The sequence below is a fragment of the Xiphophorus couchianus genome, chromosome 5 (assembly GCF_001444195.1).
Source record: "Xiphophorus couchianus chromosome 5, X_couchianus-1.0, whole genome shotgun sequence".
Classification (NCBI taxonomy): Eukaryota; Metazoa; Chordata; class Actinopteri; order Cyprinodontiformes; family Poeciliidae; genus Xiphophorus; species Xiphophorus couchianus.
In genome coordinates, this window is record NC_040232.1 from 37690739 (window position 1) to 37709694 (window position 18956).

Sequence of the window (18956 nt, forward strand, 5' to 3'; positions counted from 1 at the left end):
TATTTTTTGTTCTGTGCAAAACTTTAAATCTGAGCCAACCACAGCCTCTGTTCATAATAAACTATGCCTTTTTTACATCTTAATTACCATTTTATGGGAAGGAGAGTTTCTTGGGTGGAGCGACAACCTAGAGGCCCATTCAGCTGGAAAACATGCCGTGGCATTCAAATTTTGAGACCCTAAACTTCTTCCCTCATTACCACCACCACTTCCACAGTCGTGGTACATTATTAAGCCGCAAATGTAGCACCTGACGCTGCCCTACAGAGTTAACGTGGATCAGAACGATTAATTTTCGAGAAAATCCTCAACCGAGGCCCAGATAATCCCTCTTTAAATTTACAGTACGCTCCCAGCTGGAGTTGTATACAATATGAGAAATTCCAAAGTGTAGGAGCACGTCCATGAGCACATGGCGCCGCACGTGCACACTCATATTCGCACACCTGCAGTGTGACCTCATATCTGCTTAATGAGGAGCTCGACTCGGCAGGACTATGTAATCTCTAAGTGTGTGTGTTTGTGTTTGTGTGAGATGCTTCCCAGTGTGTCCAACACGAGGTTAAACTTCAACAATTACTGTCATGATGTGTACGTTTAAAAATGTTTAGAAAACAGGAATGTTTTTCTGGGATCGTTCAGATTAGTGTAAAAGCATCAGAAGTTAACACTCAGGTGAATAACAGCTGATTAGATCATGTATAAATAATGCCAAAAAGCACCAGTGTGCCAGTCTGGTGGTTCAGCGATGGGCATACTGGTACCTTTTGTCTGATGGCAGCAGTTTTAAAAGCTCACTGTGAGGGTTTGAGGAGCCTATCATGTTCAGAACTTGGGCCCAGTTCAGGATCCCAGTGGTGTTCATCAACACGATGAGGTCATTAGAGGTCCGAACCTCCAGAACTTTAATGCTCTGACTCTCTGTAATCGACAGGCTGTTGAACCGATGGGGTTTGTGCTCTGGAATTTGATTATCGTCTCGTCTTTCTCGTGATGTTTTGAGTAACAGGTTGTTGTAGCTGTTGGATTTCTTCCCTCTACAATGACTTGTATTTCACTACTGTGGTGTCTTCTGCAAATGATCCGATCAGGTTTTCCACATGCGAGTCTAAACGGCAAAGGGCTGAGCACGCGACCTTGTGGTGTCCCAGTGCTCAAAGTGAGGGACCCTGCAAAGACTACTCCTGCTGTGTGTGTGTGTGTGTGGGGGGGGGGATTCAGACAATTAAACAGGGTGAAAACATCTCCAGCTCAGCTTTAAAAAGACTGTATTAATTATTTTCCAGCCACATAGTGCCATTTCACCACAATCAATCAGGTAAATAATCATGTTAACTGCAGTTGTTAAAAAATGCTACATATATCAAATATGACTTGAAAGAAATTTTACTTTGTAATCTAACACCCTGAAATTGGGCCTCTGTCTCTTTAAGAAACTCCTGCTTTTTCTGAAACTCCATCTTCAGGAAGTCATCACAGAATTGCTCCTCTATTAACCCTTTAGCAACATTTTCACCAGCATTGTTTTGAGAAGTAGCTCCTATAATGAGCTCAGCAGATGCTCAGGTCCACCAGATGTTTGCTGATTGCGCCTGGCTAGTCTGAAGGAGCTGAATGGGGGAGGGCTGCTCTGTGAGGCAGAAGTTCAGAAACTTGGAAACTGCAGGAGGTATATCTCGAAGGCAGAGCTACGTCCACCCAGGTGTTTTGCACAGCTGAATGGTTGCCATGGGAGACTAAAGGATTTCTAAAACATTAATGAAAAACATCAAGGCGACATGTGCACCATGTTTCCGATGAGGGAATAACATAACTTCATATAAAGCTCAAAAAAGTTTATTTTACATAACACTGCTCCTTTAAGAACTCGGTAGAGGATTGTCTTTCTCTACAGTTTCATTGTGTTTCCCACCAAGGATAAGACATTAACATCAATGCATTTACTCAAAGGTTGATCACATTCAAGACTCAATATGATAGAAACACAAATGACAGGTTCACTTTTGAAAGATATGCAGTAAAACTTGAAAACTTTGTAATTTTACCATCAAACAGAATAAATACAGTATGTCTCAATACTTGATGGATCCCAAAGGGAAACGAAAATAACTGGTCTGAAAACTGTTCTGCAAGTTGGAGCTGTTTCCTTGTAAGTTTGCGTTTGGTGCATTACTGCATTAGACTGTGTGTGTGTAAGTGTGTGTGTGTGAATGTGTGTGTTTGCTGCAATGCCTCTCCTGAAGGGCAAACAGTAAGGCCCCGGTCAGCATGATGCAGGTCTCCTGGGAGCGTCCCGGCGTTTTTGTTTTTTTTTACATCGATTCTTTTTCTTCTGCCTCTTACGAGCCGTGCAGTCCTAACTAACCCCTCCTCACCCCAGGCTTGACTTTGGGCTATTTATGGCATCCCTGTGGACTAACAAGACCCCAATCGATGAGCCAAAATTACTATCAGAGCACCATCTCTCCTCTCTGTTTGCATATCTGCTTGTGTCAGCTCTCTTTTTCTGGGAAGCCTTTAATCATTGTAGTTCCCTTTGTTAGGCTGAAATTATGTATGAAAAAAATACATATTTAACTTCCACTACTGTAACAAAGGCTTTGTGCATTTAGAAACAAACGCAGTGTAAAAATGGTTTGTAATGTAGCGGCAAGACAACCCATCGTGCATAAAATAAATCGCATGTCGTTAAATAGGTGCTTCTTTTATGCTTGTGGAGTTTTGTCACCTTTTATGGGTTTTATTTTTGCGTAGCAGGAATACTGCTGTGGTGGGAGACACATGAGAGGGAGTGTTGAAACTGACACCATGGCTACAGCTTAGTGTCATAAATGACAGATGAAACAGGACCATAAAAAATAAGGACTTATATAAAGTGGCACACCCACATAAACCCCCTCAGAATCGAATAAACTGGCTTTGCAGTTCTTAAGTGGGAAAAAATGTCTTAAATTAAGTTTTTAAAAGATCTTTTACTATTACATTTTCGAGGCTTTTTATTGCATTATTTATTTTTGGCTTATTTTCATGTAATTGTGGTGATTTCTTTTGCTGAAATCATCTTTCTGAAGTTTTCAGTTCTGATTGATTTGCTTCTTGTGATGCCAGACTTTATATATCAAATTTATCGCTAATCAAGTAATAAAAAGTATCTCTTTGGAGGATTTTCTTTGACCTCACGTCGGTCCACATTCAAAAATCTTGCAAATTTGCAATTAATTAGAGATTTTTACAAACAAATAAAATCTTCTTAAAACAATTCAAGGTATTTCTCTTTAACTAACAATGAGATTTTTTAAAAATTGAGAACAATAAACCACTGAAACAAATGTAAAAACTATTTACCTGTCATTTAAAGCAACTGTTCAAGACTGTGTTCATATTTTGGATTGATAATAATCTTTGCTTTATTAAAATATTGTCTATTTAGTATGTTACTGAATCAATAAAAACAGTAAATATCTTAAGTAAGAAATCTTTTCAGTTTTAATTTTTAAAAATGTGGCCTTCACTTTGACATTTTTGGCCCTAATGGCAAAACGTTTAGACACCGCTGTTCTGAACTATACACAAGATCAGGTAAACTCAGCTACAGGTATATTTTGATTTCCCTAATTTGTTACAGGGGAAGCTTGAGAGCGCACTTAGTACATACGATCTTTGATAAAATAAATGTTCTGATCAGTTATGTTGTACAACAAAAAGAAAAACCCTCTTTAAATCGTCCATGATCTGCAGCGTCTGCAACACAACCCACGTTTCCAGTATTTTGTAAATCAGTGGTTTGCTCCTGTCTCCTTCAGTACAATGGACTGAAATGAACACAATAGTCTCGTCTTGTCCCCCATTTCCTTCAATAGCTACCCTGATTAACCAAGTGACGAGCCTCTCCTCGGCTATTGTTAATGTATGAGTGTCTTTAATCCCCATGGAGAGCAATGATTAAGCTCAAATAGTCATCTAGAGATGGTTATCTGTTAGGCATTCACAACAATGTCGTCCATACGAACTGGTGCAAATGCAGAGAAACCAGCTGGATGAACAAGAGAGCAAAATGTTACTTGTTTGATGGAATCAAATCTAATAACTGCAATCTCCATTCCCACAGAAAAACTAGTTTGTAAAATGTCTGACTTATGATCACATGACATTTAACATTACTTCTGTTTATTCTTAAGGTCCTTTTTTCTTTTTGGTTTCCTGCTCAGTTAAAGCAGCTTCAGAATTTTTAGGAATATGAAAATCATTTTACTTTCCAAGTAAGATCATTCATGTCAAAATGTATTTTGATTCCATACTTCTTTTGATACAATCCATTGTCTCTAAGTATGGTCTATAAAGACATCATTCATACAATAACTCTTCTAGTGTGCATTCACAACAGCCCTGTTTAATCCACTTCAGTCAAACTCCAATTCACTTGCCTAGAAAGTTCAGTTTGTTTGGGTCGGTGTGAATGCAAAATTGAACTCTGATGAGGACCAAAACAGCAAACTCTGGTTTGGCCTAAAAACCATATCTCAGTTTGGTTGGCTTGAACTCTGGCGTGATTTAAATGCCAAGTGGACCAGATGCAAACTACACCCCAAGGCATTCTGGGTAAATACAACCAAAACAATCACACAAGTGTAGCGCTAGCTGGAGAAATGGCTTGCGTTCTTTCACGAAAGACAAAAGAGAAATCCAGAAACCACTAAAATCTGAAGCCACTCCATTTTTGTTTACATTTTGCAAAGAATGAAGTTGCATTCAATGTCTTCTTCTGAAGCTTCCGTGTCGTTTCCTTCTGTGGTTCTTGAGGAGGGGAACAGTTTTTTTCATTTAGTTTGGATGGTTTGACACAGTGCAGTTGAAAGTGAACTGCACCAGCTGAAAATGGAACAAATATAGCAATTTTGGACTCAAATCACACACAGTCTGTTGGACTACCAGGTGTGGAAACGCCCGGAGACTGCTTTACAGTTTCATTCTTGACAATGACCCAAAAAAGTTGGCACTCTATGATTTTAGGAGTTCCTCTGCTTACTTAAAATGTCTTTTGGGAAAAACGTGCTTGTCTTTTTGTTGTAATTAAGAGTTAGAGTAAACTAGACTGGGTTTTTACTTGTCACTATCTATAAAAAAGGCTGGGCCACTATTACCGTTCAAGTAGGGCATAATCCAGGGTTCTTCAAATCCAGTGGTAGAGGGCCGGTGTCCCCTCTAGATGTGTGCCTTGTCCAACACACCTGAGTGAAATGGTTGAATCCTCTCCTCAGTGCATGAAGTTCTCCAGAGTTCTGCTTGTTATTTGACTGAGGTGAGTTGAAGCAGAGGCATGTCTGCCCTCCAGGCCTGGCGCTGAAGACCCCTGGTGTAATAGATAGCAGGCAAATCTCAAGATATCAAACAGCTGAACTCACGACTTGTGGCAAGAAATTTTCCAACCAAACTCTTTATTGCCCAATTTTGGTGAGCTGGTGTGAATTGTAGCCTCATTATTTTGTTCTTAGCTGACAGGAGTTCCACTTGATGTGGTCTTCTGCTGCTGTTGCCCATCTGTTTCAAGGTTTGTGTCACATGCTCAGAGACGGTATTTTGCATTCTTTTGTTTTAGCGAATTGTTGTTTGAACCGCTGTTGCCTGTTTGCAATCTCGTACCAGCCTGCCTGTTCTCCTTTATCCTCTGACATCTTTCTTCCACACAACTTCTCCTTCTTCTTTGGGCCTTTATTTGTAAAATCAAGGCCAGCAGATCAGCGGTTTGTGAGCAGCCCATCACCAACAGCCCCACCACAGTCAAAATCACTTAGTTTGAAGTTCAGCAGGTCATTTTCAACATATATGTCATAATTATCTTTTATACCAAATAATAGTTCAATAAACCTTTAATTTATTTGTCAAATCTCAGATCTTGCCAGGTGTTAAATCAAATCATTTGACTCCAACATTATCAGCGAGGCAGAAATCCTTCTTAGAGTTGAGCAGAGCCAGTAGAAGAAGGTTTTTATGGATCTGCTGTGATTGTTTCCTGTTCCACTGGCTGCTGTTTCCAAGCCAGAACAGGTGGAAGAGCTTCCAGCATAAAGTCGGTTCATTTTGGTTTAATTATGTCTCCATAAAGCATCTGAATCCTTTAGTAAGAGTTGTTTATTTGACCAAATTAACTGCATTTATTTCCACTTGTACTGCAGGTGCAGACACAAGCACCAAATGAAGTGTGTAAAAAAAAGGCAAATTAATACAAAATCCTAAAAGTTATGGAGGTGCTGGTAACATGTTCTATGACTTTTAAACCAGTTAAGTTCATGCATGAACCAGTACGACCATGCCCAATATATTCAATACTCTAACACTAAAGCCTGCTGTGTTTTCAATGGGTTAAAAAAAAACCCTGTTTATTTACGACTATAAAGGGAGAATAGAACTGTTTGACTGAAAGTTACAGCTGTGAAAACACAAAGCAGTTAAACTATTACTTATGTCTCTTTGTGAGCCTTTTGGTGCATGGCTGCATCTCAAATCTGACATAAAAATGTCTAACGTGACATATTTATCCTATAGTAAATGACTTTAGGCCTTTTGATTTAGGATGTGGGTTATTGATGGTGGTGAATGGAAGGTGAAACCGTCAAACATGTGCAGTTCTGAAGCTTCACATTCAACATTTGTTCTTGGTTCCTGGAGTTCTCATTCCTTATAAACCATCAGTCTCCAAGGCATCAATCAGTGGAATGACTTCCCATCATCAGAGGACATGCAAAAGGACAGTACTGTGTATTTTCCAGGCCATTTTATAGCAAAATCAAGGAATTATGATACCTTACAAAAAGGTTGCATGTATTAAACATGACTAAAAAGAAATTTGACTTTGTAATTTAATGCCTTATATTCGGCCTCTGTCTCTTTAAGAAGGAGCGTACACACACACACAGAGAGAGAGAGAAGGATCCTTTAGTTTTTCTCTCTTTTCTCCTGATGGTTTCTATCGTTCTTTAAGCCTGGGGCCTGAGATAACCATGGTAGAAGGTTTGTTTTGTGTCCTGTGAGCCATTTCTATGTTATTCCCTCCACATGTTTTAGATCATTATCAAGTAATTACCCATTGTAATTAATTACTCCCCCCCAAAAAACAGAGCCACAGCTCCTCCTCCATGCTTAACAATGGGAATGAGGCGCTTCTGTAGATGATTATCCTTTGCTACACACCAGACCTGCCTGGAGTGTTTGTTACTGAAAAACTCAAAGTCTCCTGACACTGGCACACAACTCCCAGAATAAACCCTCACAGCGTTTAGAAAAACTCAACACATATCTGGACTGAGAAGGCTTTTTCCTGACATGGTTAGCATGTAGACGAAGTTTAATGGCCCTAAAATATAACTTTTTGCTGAAGTTCTCAAACAGTGATTTTTTTTCCCACCTCAGTTTATCATCCTCCTTGGTGTGTCTGGCAGCAAGCTGAACCGGGTCCTTTTTCAGTCTTTTGACAGGCGGCTGATTGAAATCTTGACTCTGTGTCACTTGTGATTTTTCTAAGATATATATATATTTTTTTTTAACACAGGACTTTTCTCAACTGAGAAAAAACTCAAGTGAAATGTTCCACTGAATTTCATTTTTACGAATGATTTTTCACACCTGTCACGATAAGGCCATTGAGCATAGCATTAACCTGCACTTTACCTGTTGTTATGAACTGTTGATTAGTCCAAGATTCCTTCAGCTACATCCTGCTCTAAGGAAATCTGTTCACATCCTGTGCGAGAAATTAATTCTGTGAGTTATAACTTTGAACATGAGCCTGCGTGGCTCACATTCAAAGTTATGTCAGAAGTCAGAAGCGGAGACGGGGAACAGGTAGAGAGAATTATGAAGTTAGGATGTAGGTTTTTATGGGTCATTAATTAGAGCAGCTTTCCAGAAAAGTCCTACACATGACCTGATATCAGACCACTGTAAGACCCCCGACCTGGTGGCTCAGTGTGTGCATATTTGTGTGGTGTGTAAGTAAGCAGTGCAACTGGCTAAGCTGGTCTAAGCTCCAGCTGATGTGAAGCACAAGTTTCTCAATGTGCATAAGTGAGACCCCGTGCTGCTGCATGACAAGGTCTCTGAAAGTCAGCAAGTCGCTTCAAGACATCATTACAGTCACAGGCAGTGACCAAAAAATGGAGCGCCTCATTTCGAAATCAATTAGTTTAAGTTTGTAGTGTTTTATAGAATTTATTATGATTAGAAATTATTACTGAAATCAGATGGCGGCGGCATATTTATTCACTTCACTCCCGACACTCACCACACAGAACCTCTGGTGCGATTCAGAATGAGAGGATCAACATAAAGGGTTTACTGTAGCAAAAAATAAATAAATAAAAAAAATCTAACAAAAAAAAAAATCAGAAAGCCATCTTATTAAGAGCTGAATATTCTGAATTAGTAAAATATGCCTGAAACATTGTTTTTTTTCAGACCTGGAAGAAAAAACATCAAATAATTCAATAGACAGGAAAGAAACATGAATTTATGGCATTTTTTTCTTTAAGAGTAAAAATATAAACGCTTCAGCATGTGGGTCGGCTGCAGATCTTTGCTGCATGTCTCCCCTCTTCTCTTTCTGCCTGTTTTCTTAACTTTAAATGAGATTTCCAGAAAGGCTACCAACACTTCTAAATCTAGCTTGATCAATGGCAGGCAGAGATAAAAAGCTCAAATGGGTGAAAAAGAGCAACTTTGCTGTTCAGCCTTCCTGTTGTCTGCTGAATGTCTTGCTCTCTCTTCCATTCTCTGAAAAATACATTTTCAATTTTCAATCTAAATTATTTGATAGAAAATTCAGTTTGAGAACCTATAATACATAGGCACACTGCTACTTCACACGCCATTGGCTGGAACCATTTATGTTCCTCTAAACTGATTGGCTGAACCCCTAAGAATGGATATAAGTACTATAGCTTTTAGCTAGTAGTGTTAAGATGGTTGCATATAGTAATGCATATGAGTGTGTGAGTATGGCTGTATATACTTGACATATGTAAATCCAGATAAAACGGAAAATTAATTAACCTGTTTATTTTTTATTTGATTTATTAATGAGGGTCCAGCTGAAAATATTGTATGAGTTTATAGGGAAGGAGTTCATAATTTTCTAACTTCTTCCTACTCCTTTTCGAGCATGTTAAGATTATTGTGGTACAAAAATATGTGTTTTTTGCATTCCTTGTTCTTGTTCATGATTTTATACAAGTACTATCATATTTGAAATAAATAAATAAATAAATATTGGGTATGTGCTTGAAGTAACGAAATAGTCAGCTACAGTCATTTCTAGAGGCAGTTTTTGGAGATTTTAGCCTGGATGATGACTTTTTTCTACTTTTACTCGAGTAAAGGCAGTCAGGCAGGTCTGCTTGTACCTGAGTGTAATGTTTTAATATCTGCACCCACCTCTGCATGTCATCTGTGAACATGAGTATTAGCTTGTTTTCCATCAGGCAGTGATGTTTATGTATATTTTTTGGAAGGCAGCAGTTTGGCCAACACAGATCAGATCACATTATAGACTAATTTCTTTAAAAAAGCGTCTACTCCAGGAGTTGTGTGGTCTGCTTTCTCTTATGTGGGACAGTTTCTGTATCCTATATCCCTGTGAACTGAGGCACATTGTATTAACCTAATCAAAGGAATTTAGACCTTCTCACAATAAGTGTTAGTAGGTCAATTTAGGTCAGATCGAATAAATCCAAGCCTGAACAACCTTAAGAATCTTAAGGCCGGGCAAATCTTAATCCATTCTCAGAAATTCACGTGTTGGCTATTATTCCAAGCAGGTTTTAATTGAGTCAGCTTCTTTACAGTGACATTGTTGACTTTCAACTAAATAACTATAGTTTGTTTACAACAGGCACTTGATAAAACAGAAGATGGCTGTGGCTCTTTGTTAACCGGCAAAAATCAGCACCAACTCTCTGCGGCCTGGCAAGGACAAGTGGTCAGAGAAAATGACCTGATGAAGCATCTTAGTAATAATATTATTTCTAAGAAAAATAGAAGTAGGAAACAAATACTACCAGCAGTAATTGAAGTCATTTCATATTTCCGAAACAGTTTCTTTTCAAAGGAGCTTCTTCAAAAACAAGTGAGTCTTTAAAAACATTTATTGCAATTGTATTAAGGTTATTGAAATAAATATTGTGATAAATATATTATAAATATATATATGTATATATATCGTCTCTCATAAATATATATATTATAAAAAATAAATATGAATTCATGTGAGAATTCAAAGCACTTTTAAACACTCACTTTTAATCTTTGGCTTTCATCTTTGCTAAAGTTTGACATCTTAGTTTTTGATTAGGACAGGATAATAAATCAATCACTCGCTCTTTGGTTATTTAGCAACAACATGTTGAGTAATCGCGCAGCAGCAGTTTCAGGTTTCACCACCATGCCTTATAACTGATAAAAAAAAGAAAAGAAAAACAGACAATGGCGGGGAGGGAGAGGAGAAAATAAAAACAACTTAAAACAGAAATGGTCACATCCCCAGTTTGGCAGTATTTTGTATATTTAAAACAAAAAACTAATCACTAATTATCAATATCGACCAATATGAAATATCATGACAGGTTTTTCAGTCACACCACCAGCCATGTTTTTAATGTTGAAGCGTATGTTCAGTATTTTTCTTCTACTTGCTTTCAGTTGTATTTTGGGGCGACATCGCCTTGGACGAGGAGGACCTGCAGATGTTCCACATCGACAGAACGATAGACCTCAAACAACACACACATGTGCGTTCACATTCCCGACAGGGACACACTTCAGGTGAGTGCCTTCTTCAAAACTGACTTGCACTCGGATCAGCAGCTGTTGTATAGAAGCATAAAAGTAGACAAATATAAGATTATGTTATGCATGTGTTTCTGTGTTTTTTTTTTTTTTTTTGCATGTCTTCTGTAATCAGGAGGCCTTGGGGAACACGAAGATGTGAAGAGAGGATCGTTATACGTTCTGCTGGAGAGAATACGCAGATTTGGCTTTGGTATGCAACCTGAAATTCACTCTTACATTGACTTTTATTTTACAGAGGGATACATTTAGTTCTTTTTTGTGCCTTTAACAAGTTAGTATCCATAAGACTGGAAGCTGTGTAACATGTTTTTCATTGTAAAATGATAAACCAGGTTTGAATGGGCAGCAACATTTGTTCTAACATCATAAGTAATGCCTGTCCTTTCAGTTCCTTCAGACTAGCCAGCACCAATTAGCAATCACCTAGTAAAACTGCTCATCTTCTGAGCTCATTATAGGAGCTACTTCTCTATGAAATGCAAGTAAAAACATTGTTAAAGGGTTAACAGAGGAGCCATGTCGTGATGACTTCCTGTTTCAGAAAGAGCAGGAGTTTTTAAAGAGACAGAGGCCCAATTTCAAGGCGTTAAATTACAAAGTCAATTTTCTTTTAAGTCATATCTGATATATGAAGTATTTCTATAACTAGAAGTGACATAGTTACTTGTTTGTGCTACAAAATGCCACTGTGTGTCTGGAAAATACACAATTCTGCCCCTTTAAGGATTTGTTAAAAATATGCTCATTTTTATCATGTCCTGATGGAAAAACTCTAGAACTGTAATATTTAATAACTTGTAATAATAATATAATGGTTTTTCTTGCTTCATGCTATATTAGACTACGTCCCAAAGAATGAAAGCAAGGGAGCTGCCAGTTCACAAAGCCAAACCTGGAAAGGTGGGAGTCCTAGCGAGGCGGCGAAGAGCCGTGTTCCTCGAGCGGCCACATCCCGAGCTGAAAGGATCTGGCCCGGGGGAGTCATCCCCTACGTCATCGGAGGAAACTTCACTGGTAACAACTCCGCTCAGCCGCTCAACCCTCGCCACGCAGCCGTGTTAATGCACACTTAATTGTGTAAAGGTAGGATGTAAAATGTGTGTGTTTTAGGTAGTCAGAGGGCCATGTTCAAGCAGGCCATGCGTCACTGGGAGAAACAGACGTGTGTAACTTTCATTGAAAAGACGGATGAGGAAAGCTACATCGTCTTCACCTATAGACCCTGCGGGTAAGACTGGAAGACTTCTGTGTATATCTTGGATTGTGTGCGTGGCGGGGTGTGTGTGTGTGTACCCAGGGTTCACTAGTGACCTTGTCACAGTGAGAGACGATATGGTCACTCAACAATGGCTTTGCTTTCCTTCCTGTCCTGCTCCTGTTTCCCCATCCCACCAATCACGGGGCTCGGTTTTAAGTGTTTGTATGTTCGGGCAGTTCTTTTGTTCCGACTCTGCAGAAGTGCATTGTTCTGTCGAGTGGCAGCACGGTGGGGTCAGAGTGTGTTTGGACAGCAGTGACACTTCACTCACTGGATGTTGTGAGTCGTGATTCTTTACAGTGACTGAGGATATTAGGGTTTATTGTATCAAAAAAGAAAAAAGAAAAATGGTGAGCAGACAGCTGGAAAGCAGGACATCCAGCACTGTGTACCTAATCATAGGAATGTTTCCTATGATTAGGAAGTATTGATGTTTGTGAAAGAACTACCAAAGCCTCATCCTAATTCTTATGATTTAAATTTTAATCTATTTAGATCCACTGGTAAATATTGTGTATCTGTTTTTCTATGTTATCTATTCGTGCTTGTGTTGCAACCTGGCTCCTGATCCTCACCATGCAATCAGCTCACTGGATAACTTTAATCAGATTTGTTGGCCTGGCACCGATGACCGTAATAATCAGGAAAAAAAAAGTACTTAGGTTCTCTGTTCAGTCTTACAAGTGATTATTCATGTAAGCTTAGAAAACTGCAGTTTTATGGTATTAATATCATTAATTATGAGCTTTCCAGTATATTTATGAGTTCACTGTTAACTAACTGCATCCCTATCACTGCATTTTATCCCCCCAAACTCCTCACTACTAAACCTGTGTTTAAATGCCTCCCTGCTGTGAACCTCATACCAATCCATCACAGGTGTTGTTCCTACGTGGGTCGCCGTGGCAACGGACCCCAGGCCATTTCCATAGGGAAGAACTGCGACAAGTTCGGCATCGTGGTGCACGAGCTGGGCCACGTCATCGGCTTCTGGCACGAACACACTCGGCCCGACCGTGACGATCATGTGACCATAATCCGGGATAACATCCAGCCGGGTGAGACTCATTACCGCCAAGACACTAACGTCTCAGGGCCGCTCAGGGTGCCGCCTATTTATAGGCAACCCCAGCGGTCACAGGAGGCAGGCACGGCTTGCCTCGGGTTGGCCCTCACGCCTGGGTTCCAGCAGGAAGTGTGAATGGATCTCCTAATGACTGTGAAGTCCCCGAGACGACCGTCTGTCACATTTCCACAAACACACCTCTGCTCTGTCACACAGTCAGACAGCATCAAATTACTGGGCAGCAGATTTATTTAGAAGCATCACCACTTTCAGTCCTGCCTCCTCTCCCCTCCCCACCCTCCACCTTCTCATGCTCTGTGTTCCTCACCTACACATAATACTGATGCAGCTTCTCTGCAGAGTTTAGTTAATTCTTTGTTCTGTTTGTCATTAGAATGCTCCAATAAATTGACCAGCTGATAAATTGGCCCCAATTTCCCTATTCTTGGGAGATCGGTGATCGCAAGATACTTAAATGTGAAGCTGATTCTTATCCGCCGACCTTATTTATCTACCAAAGGTCTAAAAATCAGTTGGCTTTTGTGTTTTTAAGCCAATTGTCCTCTTTTGCTCTGCTGTGAGAGAGGTTTGACCGACTGGTCATGTCTGCACATTTGCAGTTTACAATAGTCACCCCACTGTTTCCAACTCACAGACTTTCTTACTATATTTAGCAACATTTCAAACAAAACAAAATCAGAATCAGCAGGTCAGGCCAGAAAACTGCAATTGGTGCAATCCGGTTTATCAGCCTTTGACAGACAAGCATTTGCTGACAATCAAATGATTTAATTCTGTTTTCCAAACAGCAACAGCACAATTTTAAATGCAAAGTAGACCATTTATTTTAACAGAATAATTATTTGCAGATGTCAGGTGTAACTCAACCAAAGCAACATGGAGTTGTTGTACCTATGCTGAAAAAAATGTTTCTTTGAACAAACTTAAACTACTCCAATTTGTTACAGCCAATTTTATTAGTTTTGCTCAAGATTTCAGAATGAATCAAATCAATTACAGCTTGAGCAAAACTAATAAAACTAGCTGTAACAAATGAGTAATTTTTTCAGTGTACTTTAACATCCTTGACCTTTTCTTGCCTTTTCTGTTTTTCCGTTTTTGTCAGCTTTTAGCGGATGGTTTTTTTCCATTGTAACCTTCATAACACAAATGATTTTTGTGAATAAAAACCTGTTTGCCTTGGGTGCAACTTAACTGTGGTTGTAATAAATATCATAAATATAGCAGAAATCTTTGTTAAATACATACACAATGATGCAAAGAGTTGTTTTAGATCTGCCTCTGCATCAACGTTAGAATTAGAAGGACATTAAAACTCAGGGTTGCTCATATTTCACTCTTACAAATAACTTGGCAAATTATTTGCCAGTTTAAATGTCGTGTAATGTGCAGACACATCACTGGTTCATCTCGTGTGTTTAGAAGCATTTGTATGTCAACTTGTCCCGACCTTAAAAACTGTGATTCAGAGGTAGTGACTCTCATAGTGCAAAAATTGATTTATAACTATTTCAGGAAAACCACACTAAAACATCTCACTTAAACTTGATCATTATTGGAGGTTAGCTGTGATAAAAGTGTTTTAAATGATCTTTTGATTAACTTTGATCTAACATTTCTAAGATTTGACAATCGAGTATTAGCTCTGTTGGTGAAAATGTATCCATGTGTGTGCAGGTCAGGAATATAACTTCCTGAAGATGGAGCCTGGGGAGGTGAACTCTCTTGGAGAAGCGTACGACTTCGACAGCATCATGCACTACGCCAGGAACACATTCTCACGGTAACAGCTCCAGCGTCTTGGCAGCTCCATGGTTTGTTTTTGCAGCAGTATGTAGCCTTTACAAAAACCTTTTTTATATATACATTTGTTAAACCTGCCATTGTCACAGCAAAATGATAATTTGAACGAATGTGTAAAAGCTTTTTTTTCTAAAAGTTACATGCTGCAGATTTAAGACAGAAAATATTTTTTGTGTAGAAATGCCATGTTTTGCTAAAATGTAAATTAAATCCTTAAAAATACTTTTCCCTCAAACTTTATGTTGTTTCATTATCTTTAAAAACATGGATGTTTCATTTCCTTTAGAAATAAAAAAAATGTCTACAAATTTGAAATCTAAATGGGCCAGTGGTATGAATAATTCTGGGCTGTATAAGATTAAATTCCATGCAAAGCAAATAAAAGAGTCTTTATGTTGAAGTTAGACTGTAATTTTGACCAGAACACCTTGTATTATGCCGTCCTGATGACACATTTATGTTCTATGGGGGAAAATTGAACGTTCGCTCTCTTCCCTGCAGTGGGATGTTCCTCGACACAATACTTCCATCCAGGGACGAGAACGGCGTCCGGCCGGCTATCGGCCAGAGAACCAGGCTCAGCAAGGGAGACATCGCACAGGCAAGGAAGCTGTATAGATGTCCAGGTATTGATGCATTTATGATGTTACTGCGTGTTTGGGTGTGTGAACGTGTTTATTGTTTTCAGCTAGGAAACAAAAGATAATGGTGCTTATTAATCTATTGCACCTTTAACAAAAAATCCTCCTGTCTCTGAGGCACAGAGGTAGAATGTAGCAATCTGTTTTTCCACATGACCTTTCCAATTCGTCTTCACACATCTCTAACACACACACACACACACACACACACACCCACACAGACACCCACACACACACGCATGCACGCAGGCTTATTCATACATTCAGTTCTTGAGCACACCCGTACAGATCTGGCGTCATTCTGCTCCCTGGTGAGGAGTTTCTGACATGATCTGGAGCTGTTCACTGAGCCGGGGTGCAACGCTGTAAATGCTGTTTGTTAATGGTACCGAAGCGCTCAGCCCACACACACCCACACACCCCGTCATGTTTTCATGTCTTGTGGAGACTTTACATTGACTTCCATTCATTTTCTACAGCCCACCCCTTACCTTATCCCTAATCCTATCCGTAATCATCACATACCTAACCCCTAACCCAAAAATAGCATTTCATCTCATGGGGAACAAGAACATGTCCCCACAAGGAGCAGTGGTCCCCACAACCCGACATTATAGACAGAAATAGGTCCCCACAAGCATACAAAAACCTAATAGTGCACACACACACACACACCCACACCCACACACACACACACACACTTTATAAACAACAGCTGTGCTTTCATTTACCATGTAAATTCACAATTTGACATTTAGAAAATAAATTTGCTCAATGGAATCACTGCAATTTCTAAAAAAAATTCTTGTTTGTAGATAGAAACGTTTTGGCGCTAGGATGAGATGTTTTTTATTTTTTTGACCATATTGAAATCGGTTCATTTCGCAAAACTACATTGGAAACACATTTTATCACTTCAAGCGAGTCACATGACCAACAACTGCATGTTGCCACTGGCGAAAACCAGACAAGACAATAACAGGAAGTAGTTGCAGGATGATGTCGCAGCATGATTTTTAACATCTTGTCATGGAAATAAACTTATTCACGTGTAATTTTACTTGTGTTTCTTATTTAATTGAAATGCTACACACTGCGAAATAGTGTTTTTCTTTACATTAGCGGAATATTGACAGTTTTGTGCACATTTGTAATAGAAACGCAGCTAATGATGCAGTATTAAATGATAAACTGCATCTTTATTGTGTTTTGTGCATTGATTAATACTTTCCCTGTTGATTTATGCTCTTCTTGAATATTATGTCATCCATAAATAGCAAGTTCAAACAAGTGTGTCTCAGTGGAAGCTATAAATCGATATAATACTGACAATGTATTAATGTATCCCAGCTGGAAACAGATACAACTTGAATCTCATAAGGTCATACCAGGGCGCTACCATATCCACTGACAGATGAACAGAGCCCCAGGGCATTGTGGGGGAAAAAGACAGCGTGCATGATGGGACAGGAGGGGCACGTTTGGCTAACTTCTTTTTGAGAGACAGCAGCAGCGTTACGCTCCGAATGAAAACCAACAATGGTCAGATCATTTGCCCAGAATGCCCGACTTAGCTGTTTTACATTTGTCCGATGTCCACAGAGTGGCAAATTACAAGACGCATATAGTATGTGTTCACATCCAGTAGATTACCGTTTTACAGAGGAATGTTGAGTTCAGAACACAAACGACCCAGCCGCTGACGCTCAACTTCCTTCTGGGTGCGTTGCAGCTTGTGGAGAAACCCTCCAGGAATCAACCGGTAACTTCTCCTCACCTGGTTACCCCAACGGATACCCCTCATACACTCACTGTGTCTGGAGAATATCTGTCACTCCTGGAGAAAAGGTGCACACACACACACACACCTACCCCCCCCCCCCCTCCCCGCCCCCCCGCCCCCCCACACACACACACAAAAACACAGTAAAAATTAGAGCGTGGTGACAGATTGATGCTGTCTTCTTTCACTGCTCTGCCACTGATGCTAACGTCTAGAGTAACTAAAGGATTTTTCATTTGTTCCTCCAGATTGTTCTCAACTTCACCACTATGGACCTGTATAAAAGCAGTCTGTGTTGGTATGATTACATCGAGGTCCGGGATGGATACTGGAGGAAAGCTCCGCTGCTCGGTACGATCTGTGTGAGAGAGAGAGGAACTGGAGCCAATTTTTTCCAGATGTAATGAAATTTATCTAAGCTCCTGAAGAAACAATGACTATACAGCCAAAAACACAGCGCTTTCATCTGACTTTTTACTTTTTGACCAGATTTTTAAATGACACACAGGCTTCGACTTGACCGTTTGTCAACTCAACTAGCAAGATCAAGTATTCATGCAAAAGTGTGTACCAGAAATCCTGCCAGTGTAAATGGATCTGGCAGTAAACTGCTTAAAGGGACAGTAAAATGTATTTTCTGGAGATATAGTGGCATTTTATGGCACAATCGTGTAACTGTTAACTTTAATTGTTATAAAAAATTCTATATATATCAAATATTACTTAAGAGAAATTTGACTTTGTAATTTAGCACCTTGAAATTGAGTCTCTGTCTCTTTAAGAAACTCCTACCCTTTCTAAAACTCCGCCTTCAGGAAGTCATCACAACATGGCTCCTCTATTGACCCTTTAACAACATTTGTTTCTACCAGCGTTGCTCTGAGAAGTAGATCCTATAAAGAGCTCAGCTGATGCTCAGTCCCACCAGCTGTTTGCTAATTGAGGCTGGCTAGTCTGAAGGAGCTGAGTGGGGGAGCCACAGTTGAGGGCTGCTCAGTGAGGTGGAAGCTCCTAAGCTTGGAGCTTCTCCCCAAGCGTTTTGCACAGAAGATTGCCACGGAAGATTAAAGGACTTTTCAAACATGAATGAAAGAATCAAAGCAACAATCCAGGAATGCTTTTGATGCGAGAATAACATTATAACAGTGTAAAGATCAAAACAGTAAATTTTTCATAATACTGTCCCTCTAAAGCTGTTTGACTTTTGAGGTCCTACCATAGTAAATACCCTACTTTGTTTTGGTCAGTACGAGGTTTACTTAGTTTGTATTTTCCCCCAAACGTTGTTAGCGGATGCATTTTACTTTGCCACTGTAACTCACTTTCTGTCTCATCAAACTGCTGCATCGCTTCAACCTAAACAGACCTCAGGTTCATCCTGGTCAGAGAGTCAGGGACCGAGTCTTAGGAAATCGTGAGGCATCTGCGACCTTAACGTGTTTCATTTGCTGCATATATCATTTGACTTGGTTTTCCGCTGGATCGGAGGCCAAAATGGATCCGATGTGTTTTGAGCATAAGGACTGTCTGATAATGATTACTTCC

At 39.6% G+C, this 18956-nt stretch overlaps 1 protein-coding gene across 1 annotated transcript in view; it reads left to right on the plus strand.

Moving 5' to 3' along the window:
• The window catches only part of tll1 (tolloid-like 1), a 51490-nt gene that overhangs the window by 12161 nt on the left and 20373 nt on the right, over nt 1–18956 (plus strand). Inside the window, exons 2-10 of the mRNA XM_028019246.1 lie at nt 10690–10812; nt 10952–11029; nt 11680–11853; nt 11950–12067; nt 12977–13155; nt 14862–14967; nt 15489–15613; nt 17361–17476; nt 17660–17762. Of these exons, the coding sequence (XP_027875047.1) occupies nt 10690–10812; nt 10952–11029; nt 11680–11853; nt 11950–12067; nt 12977–13155; nt 14862–14967; nt 15489–15613; nt 17361–17476; nt 17660–17762 (1122 nt within the window). The remainder of the gene's footprint in view (nt 1–10689; nt 10813–10951; nt 11030–11679; nt 11854–11949; nt 12068–12976; nt 13156–14861; nt 14968–15488; nt 15614–17360; nt 17477–17659; nt 17763–18956) is intronic.